The 9,142-nt window shown below is 48.0% G+C and overlaps 1 protein-coding gene across 1 annotated transcript; it reads right to left on the reverse strand.

Annotated features, from left to right (window-relative positions):
- Nucleotides 1–7,483: 7,483 nt before the first annotated feature.
- Nucleotides 7,484–8,774, reverse strand: LOC141026988 (uncharacterized). Its single transcript, XM_073503894.1, has 4 exons — nt 8,346–8,774; nt 8,107–8,238; nt 7,906–7,995; nt 7,484–7,489 (listed from the first exon to the last, which is right to left on the reverse strand). The coding sequence occupies exons 1-4, from the start codon at nt 8,772–8,774 to the stop codon at nt 7,484–7,486; spliced, it is 657 nt and encodes a 218-aa protein (XP_073359995.1).
- Between the last annotated feature and the right edge of the window lie 368 nt (nt 8,775–9,142).

Here is a 9,142-nt window from a genome sequence, read left to right on the forward strand (position 1 = left end):
AGGCACGGTATGGCGGCCCAGACAGGCATGCTTGCATTTTACGTGGGGTCACGTTCGTGCGTTTATAGCGGAAACCCGCGGCAGCCGCCTCATCCTTGATTCAGTGTTTCGGGTCACAGGCACGGGCATGAAGCGCTCAAAGGCATGGTCGGTGGTATTACATAGAGTCACGCTAGCCTGTGACTCTATCAGACGAAGATGCACGGTCGTTTAGCCCACGGAGATGAACCTTTGTCTTATGCACAACCACGAACATTTACTCTGTGAGGCACGGATTGGCCTATAAGAGAGACGTTGTTTTTAAAAGCTTATTTCCTTGTATTTAAGAGCACGGACGTGCAGTCCATATAGACACGGTTCCGTACTGAATTGTGTCACGCTTCTTTCTTGATAAAGGCGTCAACGTTCGTGCCTGTCTGTGTTTTAGTGTCAAGGGTCACAAGCACGGGCATACAGCCCTCAAAGGCATGGCGTGCTATTATATAGAGTCACGCACAAAGGTTTTCTGATTGTATTCCGAATGAGTCGGTGGGCTCGGTCAAAAGGAGAGGCATGGACATCAAGCCCACGGAGGCATAGTTTGTTCTTACTCGGAGTCACGTTTGTGCGTTTATTACGGAAACCTAAGAGAATCGGGCGACTGTCCTTGTTACAATTGTTTTCGTTGTAAGATTTTAACTCAAATGCACGAAGGCGACTTTATATGTTTAGTAGCGTCATGATCCTTTACGCATGAAGACGACTTTCTGTGTGTCAGTGTTTCAGGTCACAGGCACGGTTGTCAAGCCCACAAATGCACGAAGGTGACTTTATATGTTTAGTAGCGTCACAGTCCTTTACGCATGAAGACGACTTTCTGTGTGTCAGTGTTTCAGGTCACAGGCACGGCTGTCAAGCCCACAAACGCATGACCTGTAATTATCCAGAGTCACCTTCGTGTCTCTTTGTGTTCCAAATGCATCCGTTGACTATATTACCAGGACAGGCACGGTCGGTATGCCTAGGGAGGCATGCTTGTGTTTTACGCGGAGCCACGTTCGTGCGTTGATTGCGGAAACCCAACGTTTCGACGGGCGCCGCCACGGAAACCAAAGGGTCCGACGGACGTCTCCTCCGGTGACGTCGGTCTAGCTCGTCGCCCGAGGCCAAGCTCCGGCTATTTAAGGCGGACGAACGGAGTCTCAAAACCCTAGCCACACACTCTTCCCCCCTCTGCCCGCCGCCAGGCCATCCATTCCTCTTGCTGCTCTCTATCCTGACCCTCTCTGCCATGGCTGGTCAGGAGGAGACTACTGCGGAACCCAGTGTCCAGATACTGCAGGATATCCAGGCTGGCGAGGGTTCCTCATCTGTAAGTTCACTCTGCTTCTGCTTCATTCGTTTTTCCTTTCCTTTGGCTACTTGATTTAGTTGTGAAACGTGAATAAGCCAGACGGAGTCTCGAAACCCTAGCCACATCCCCTTCCTCCTTTTGTCCACCTCCAGGCCATCCAGTCATCTTGCTGTTCTCTATCCTGACACTCTCAGCCACGGCTGTGCAGAAGGAGACTACTCCAGAGCGCTGTGTCCAGTTGCAGGAGGAGATCTCGGCTGGCGAGGCTTGCTCATCTGTAAGTTCGCTCTGCTTCGGCTTCATTCGTTTTTCTTTCTTTCGGCTACTTGATTTAGTTGTGAAACATGGATCATTGTGGTGAGCTTCCTCCAAAGTTGATGAGGGTGCGTCCTGCCATCAATCTGACACCTTCTGCTTTGTCCAAGTGCAGAACATGCTCGAGGATCTCGTGGAGATAGCCACGAAGTTGGACGAGGAGAACAAAGCCACCATTGCACGTCTTATGGATGAGAAAGCGCAGCTCGTCCTTCAGCGCGACAAGCTGAAGCTGGAATCATACGTTATGAAAAAATAGATAGAGGAACTTCGCACCAAGCAACCAAAAAAGAAGTCTCGCCGGACTAAGTAGACAACAGCGACCCTGATCGTCGTATCTGAAGCTATTAAGCAGTGCATTGAAAGTTTCTTATTTTGTCTTGTGTTACCTCGTGTCGTCAGTAACTTTGATAACAAATGTGTTTTGCTTTCCTGGGTCACGTTCATTCCAAGTTTATGGGTACATATGTGAACATTAACGTAATGGCCCATTCGAGAGACGCTGTTTTTAATAACATGGACGTGAAGTCTCTGTAGCCAAGGTTCTTTGTACCAGCTACAGTCATGTCTTGTTGATAACCCACAAGTATAGGGGATCAATTGTAGCCTCTTTCGATAAGTAAGAGTGTCGAACCCAACGAGGAGCTAAAGGTAGAACAAATATTCCCTAAAGTTCTATCGACCACCGATACAACTCTACGCACGCTTGACGTTCGCTTTACCTAGAACAAGTATGGAACTAGAAGTGCTTGTAGGTGTTTTTGGATAGGTTTGCAAGAATATAAAGAGCACGTAAATAAAAAGTAGGGGCTGTTTAGGTAAAGACACAACTAAATTAGTTTTAGTAGAGGGCTTTTTGTCACGAGAAAGTTCTTTGTCCCTAGGAAATCGATAACTAGACCGGTAATCATTATTGCAATTTTATTTGAGGGAGAGGCATAAGCTAACATACTTTCTCTACTTGGATCATATGCACTTATGATTGGAACTCTAGCAAGCATCCGCAACTACTAAAGATCATTAAGGTAAAACCCAACCATAGCATTAAAGTATCAAGTCCCCTTTATCCCATACGCAAACAACCTACTTACTCGGGTCTGTGCTTCTGTCACTCACGCCACCCACCATAAGCAAATCATGAACATATTGCAAACCCTATAGCGGGGATCCCTCACGGTTGCGCGACACGAAGAGGACCATAGGACAGCACCAATAATAAAACATGCAACTCAAACCAATCTTGATCATCAAATAACCCATAGGACAAAACGGATCTACTCAAACATCATAAGATATCCATACATCATTGGGAAATAATATATAGCGTTGAGCACCATGTTTAAGTAGAGATTACAGTGGGTAAGAGAGAGGTTACACCGCTGCATAGAGGGGGGAAGAGTTGGTGATGATGGCAGTGAAGTTGTTGGTGAAGATTGCGGTGATGATGATGGCCCCCGGTGGCACTCCGGCGCCACCGGAAGCGAGGGGGAGAGGGGCCCCCCTTCTTCTTCTTCTTCCTTGACCTCCTCCCTAGATGGGAGAAGGGTTTCCCCTCTGGTCCTTGGCCTCCATGGCATAGGAGGGGCGAGAGCCCCTCCGAGATTGGATATATCTCTCTGTCTCTCTCTGTTTCTGCGTTCTCTTTTGCTGCCCTTTCACCGTTTCGTATATATATGGAGATCCGTAACTCCGATTGGACTGAAATCTTTGCCGTGATTTTTTCCTAAAAATTAGCTTTCTTGTGGCCGAAGAAGGACATCAACCGCCTTACGGGTGGACCACGAGGGTCCGGGGCGCGCCCAGGGGGGTGGGGCGCGCCCCCCTGCCTCGTGCCTCCCTCGGACACCGTTTCGCGTTGATTCTTCCTCCCATATTTTTCAAATATTCTGAAAATATTCTCCGTCCGTTTTTACCCCGTTTGGATTCCGTTTGATATGGGGTTTCTGCGAAACATAAAACATGCAACAGACTGGAACTGGCACTGGGCACTGGATCAATATGTTAGTCCCAAAAATAATATAAAAAGTTGCCAAAAGTATATGAAAGTTGCATAATATTGGCATGGAACAATCAAAAATTATAGATACGACGGAGACGTATCACTTGTGCACTCATGAAGGCGTGGACGTTCATGCCTTTCTTTGTTTCGGTGTTTCGGGTCACAGGCACGGGCATAAAACGCTCAAAGGCATGGTCAGTGGCGTTTACTCTGTGAGGCACGGAATGACCTATGGGAGATAGCCTGTTTTTAAAAGTTTATTTCCTTCGATTTAAAAGTACGGACGTGAACTCCCTACGGACACGGTTCCGTATTGAGCTGCGTCACGCTTCTTTCTTGATGTTACATATATTGTTTGATAAAGGCGTGGACATCGTGGTTGTCTGTGTTTCAATGTTAAGGGTCACAGGCACGGGCATAAAATGCTCAAAGGCATGGTCGGTGGTATTACATGGAGTCATGCTCACGGATCGAGAGGGAGCACGGTCGGCGCTTCCTTCCGCTCCGACGACAAGCACACCACGAGAAGGCGGCGTCGCCGGCGGAGCCACTCTCGACCTCTTGGTACTACGAGCAGCGCATTCCATCTCCACCTCCATTGCTGCGGTGGCGCCGCCTACGGCCAGTGTTCGGTGAGGTGGATCTGGAAGAGGCACTACGAGAAGCCCATGGAGGCATACTTTAGTATTAGGCAGAGTCACGTTCATGCGTTTATTGCGCAAACCGTACATTTCATTAGCTGGACGGGCTTGAAGTCTCTGCAGCCACGGTTATGTGCATTTGTGACTTTCTGTATTTCAGTGATAAGGGTCGTAGACACGGGCATCAATCCACAAAGGCATCGTGTGGTATTATATAGTCATGTTTGCTTGTGTCTGTTTTTCGGATGATTCCGTTCGACTCGTTTAGACGGAGAGGCACGGACGAGAAGCCCATGGAGGCATACTTCAGTATTAGGCAGAGTCACGTTCGAGCGTTTACTGCACAAACCAAACACGAGATAGACACTTAGGTTAGGTCTTCACTGCGCACGTACAAAAAACGCAAGAGCTTAACAGAGGAGGAGGAGAAGATCTCAGAAAAAAAAAACGAGGATGAGGCACAGTGCAGGGACATAATTGCAGATGTCACCGCTGGCGCGCGTTTTTTAAAAGCACGGGCTTGAAGTCACTTCAGCCACGGTTATGTACATTTGTGACTCTCTGTGTTTCAGTCATTATGGTCACAGGCACAGGCGTCAAATCCACAGAGGCATCGTGTGGTATTATATAGAGTCATGTTCGCTTGTGTTTGTGTTCCGAATGATTCAGTCGACTCGTTCAGACGGCGAGGCACGGACGAGAAGCCCATGGAGGCATACTTTAGTATTAGGCAGGGTCACAATCATGCATTTATTGCGCATGGTCGATGGTATTACATAGAGTCATGCTCGCCTGTGAGACTCGACCAGACGGAGATGCACGGGCGTCTAGCCCACGGAACTGAACCTTTGTCTTACGCACAACCACGGGCGTTTACTCTGTGAGGCATGGAATTTCCTATATGAGAACCGTGTACGTATCGAGACATAATTGCAGATGTCACCGCTGGGGCGCGTTTTTTAAAAGCACGGGCTTGAAGTCACTGTAGCCACGGTTATGTACGTTCGTGACTTGTGCCGTGTACGTACGTTGCTTTCTGTGTTTCAGTGATTAGGGTCACAGGCATGGGCGTCAAATCCACAAAGGCATCGTGTGGTATTATATAGTCATGTTCACTTGTGTTTTTGTTCCGAATGATTCAGTCGACTCATTCAGACGGTGATATCCACGAGGTTGTACGATCTTATGGATGAGAAGGCTGCGGGTTGCTCTCCCTGACCACCTCGATAAGACGTACGGTGGTCGCCTGAATCGCCTCCATGGCCGATCTCTCACCGTCTCGCTCTTGCTCTGATGGCCAGGTAGTTGGATCGGAGTAGAAGAAGATGGAGGGTGAGCCGTGGTGAGAGAGTTGCATGCTTTATACAAGAGGGTGCCGCTAACTGCTAGTTTGCGAAGCTAGCGGCGACACGCTTTTAAACAAAGCACAAGCACGGCGGTTCCACGACAAGCACGTCTCGATTTGCAGAAACAACACTGTCATGGTTCTATAGTAATTTGCGAAGCTAGCGACGGCACGCTTTTAAACAAAGCACAAGAACGTCTCGATTTGCAGAAACAGCACCGTCGTGGTTCTACAGGACGCTATGTTCTAGGCTATGCAGCATTTTTCCACCCAAACGTTCACCACAGGGTCACGGACATACACAGAGGAAGTGCCGTGCAGTGATAACAGATGCACAGTCTTACAGGTACAAGAGGCACGAGGAGGCATATTGATTAACATCATCAGAAATGAAGTAGGTTATACATGCACACGCATATAGAGAGATGCATAAAAAGTGGACTACAACAGATAAACTAAGTTGGTAATAGTAAACGATCGATGGTATTAATTAATAATGGAACTTAATGACAAGCATACAATATTAGACTCAAATTTATAGTAGAACACACACAATAAATAGAAGTCCTGATCATGACAGATCGACTGGGTCACTGAAAACACAAAAGTAGTAGTAGCTAGCATAAATATATAGAACTTGCCTCCAAGCATGTGGGATGTGGCTTGCAGCAAATGAACGGAGAGCCAAGGCAAGGACCTAATCAAGGCGCCCGGGCTTGTGCCCTTGATGGTCCAGACGTTGGACGAGAAGTGGGGGCGGCGTCGGCGAGGTGGATGTGCTCCTGAACGAGCTTCGCCAAAGTTTGCCTGTGGTCGAAGTAGGCCGCCATGGTCGCCTCGTGGACGGCGCTGCAGGTGTCCTCGTAAACAATCTGTCCGTAGATCTGGCTGAACTTGTCGATGTCATCATGCATGATGAGGCGCTGCGCGGCGAGAGCGACCTCCAGGTGGTCCTCCGGCGGCGTGCCGACCGGGAGCTGCAGAGCCATCAGCGCGCGGAAGAGATCGTTCCCATGGAGGCTGGCGAGCCAGGTCGCGGAAGCCGAGGTGGAGGGTCGGCCTTTACGGAGGTGACGCATGGAATGGAGGCGAGCAGTCAGGTCCTTCACCTTGCTGTTGGCGAAGCTGAACTTGTGGATGAAGTCTTCCAGTGCACCCTTGAGCCAGGCGGCGAAGCTGGCGTCGAAGAAGGAACACGCCGTGGCGGACATGAGCAGCCCCTGGAGGCACTGCAGTGCGTTGGGCTGCGGGTTGCTCTCCCTGACCACCTCAATAAGACGTACGGTGGTCGCTTGAATCGCCTCCATGGCCGATCTCTCACCGTCTCGCTCTTGCTCTGATGGCCAGGTAGTTGGATCGAAGTAGAAGAATATGGAGGGTGAGCCGTGGTGAGAGAGTTGCGTGCTTTATACAGGAGGGTGTCGCTAACTGCTAATTTGCGAAGCTAGCAACGACACGCTTTTAAACAAAGCACAAGCACAGCGGTTCCACGACAAGCACATCTCGATTTGCAGAAACAACACTGTCATGGTTCTACAAGACACTATGTTCTAGACTGTGCAGCATGTTTCCACCCAAAAGTTCACCACAGAGTCACGGACATACACAAAGGAAGTGTCGTGTAGTGATAACAGACGCACAGTCTTACAGGTACAAGAGGCACGAACGCCTCTGTATTGTAAAATATTTCAGCTAACGAGTTATTTGGAGAGGCACGGCCGTCACATCACACGTGACTGCGTGTTCCAGATGATTTTAGTCGCTCGCTCTATTCACAAAAGGAAATCCAAACTTACAGATGGTGCACAAAAACATGAAAACTTGATAGTTTTTTGAGCTTGTGAGTTGCTTCACGGCTGAAGAACACAAAAACAAGTTCCTGACAACCTTACAGATAGTGGATAAAGTACAAGCTGGAAGTCCAAACTGGAAAGCACGCAACAACACCTATCTCTGACAGCCGGATAACCGTTTTCAACATTCACAGGTCAATGGATCCGGCAAATCCATGATTGGACACTGGTTTGTCCAGATGTGTACTTTTAAATCCAAGTTCATATGCCTACAATACCCTGACAATATAAGACGAGCACGTCTAGAAGCCTTGTGGCCCCATTGAAGCACCTCTTCTTGATGTTCATAAAATCCTTCAGTGATGTTGTCTGGGGGGAGAGAAACTTAAGCCTCATACTCTCTAACTCCTTTGCGTTCCGAACAAGGAACGTTGCAAATTCAATGTTTTTGTTGTAGTGTACATATTTTCCAGCGTTACTGTCTTCAGGCGAATGTCATGTTGTTTGAGAAACACCCGGTGCTTGCGGCGCCACTTATTTGTTACACTTTCCTCGTGGCATACTCCTCCCTGAAAATGCATGAAGAGTGCGAATACTCGAGGACTACAAAGGGAGATAGAGGCCTCCAATATAGTACGCTATGCATTGTATGTGCTTTCAATGTGTTTGGAAATCATTACCTCGATAAACAGGTTCTCTAGGCTAGGAAAGCATCGCATCAAGGCAACAACCTTGTTCAGATTTAATGACATGTGGATAAGCAGGGTCTTCACAGATTGAACCGCCATTGATAGGCTAACTACAGACAAAGCCTGCGTCAAGCACATATCATAAAATTAGCTGGATAAAAGGTTGCATGACATGAAACTTCGGCACTGCAACAAATGCAGCTAAAGAGTATAGTGCAAAAGGTGAGTACCTCGATAACTGTAGAGCCAAAAACAATCTTAGATTCAGGAAATCCTTCATAAAAATTACCCAGACACTCAAGTTTAGGTCCAGAAAAGACAGTTATCTGCAAGTGCCGGCTCTGAATATCGTGAATCAATCGTTTAAGTGAGGGCGCATCCTCAACAACGAGTTCACCATTCTCACAAAGGATACAGATGACTTCAACTTTGCCTGAGTTTATTCTGATGCAGTGGTCCAAGTTATTGCAAACAAGCAGGAGCCACTCGAGGGTAGGGCAACCATGGTTGATTATGCTTTGCAGTGAGACATCTGATATATCAACTTCCAAAAACGAAAGCCTCTTGAGGAGTGGAAGTTTAAATGATCGTGCATACTTATCAGGTATCTGGCAAAGAGCAAATGTGACGGTGTGCAGTGAGGAGGAAAACAACAACATGGAAGTCGGTGGTGAGGGCGCGGACGAAGAGATTTCGTGTGGTAGTGTGATGGTTTTTCTCACGAAACGTGGGAACATGTAATAGAACTCGATAACCTGGAGATTCTTCAGTCTTGGGGATCGAAGCCAGGCGTCAATTGTAGAGGGTCTACAGTGGAGGTAGCACGCCGGAATGCAGAGACGATGAACTGTGCCCCCATGACCGGAGAGGATGTCTTCCGGAAGGCACAAACCATCAACGTCAGGTTGAAAACTACACCGAGTTCCAAAATATCTAATGCGAATGACATCCTTACTGAGGAGCATGGACAGTACGTCGATATGAACTATTTCTAGGGGCTTAAAAAGACGACCGACAGGGATCTCAC

The sequence above is a fragment of the Aegilops tauschii genome, chromosome 7, assembly GCF_002575655.3.
Source record: "Aegilops tauschii subsp. strangulata cultivar AL8/78 chromosome 7, Aet v6.0, whole genome shotgun sequence".
Classification (NCBI taxonomy): domain Eukaryota; kingdom Viridiplantae; phylum Streptophyta; class Magnoliopsida; order Poales; family Poaceae; genus Aegilops; species Aegilops tauschii.

Bases quoted from the DNA above. Each gene is read 5' to 3' on its own strand.
- LOC141026988 (XM_073503894.1), bottom strand. From the start codon at position 8,774: ATGTTGTTGTTTTCCTCCTCACTGCACACCGTCACATTTGCTCTTTGC. The intron at 8,239-8,345 runs GTACTCACCTTT...TGCTTGACGCAG, and splicing joins TTGGCTCTACAGTTATCGAG to GCTTTGTCTGTAGTTAGCCT. The intron at 7,996-8,106 runs GTAATGATTTCC...ATGCATTTTCAG, and splicing joins TAGAGAACCTGTTTATCGAG to GGAGGAGTATGCCACGAGGA.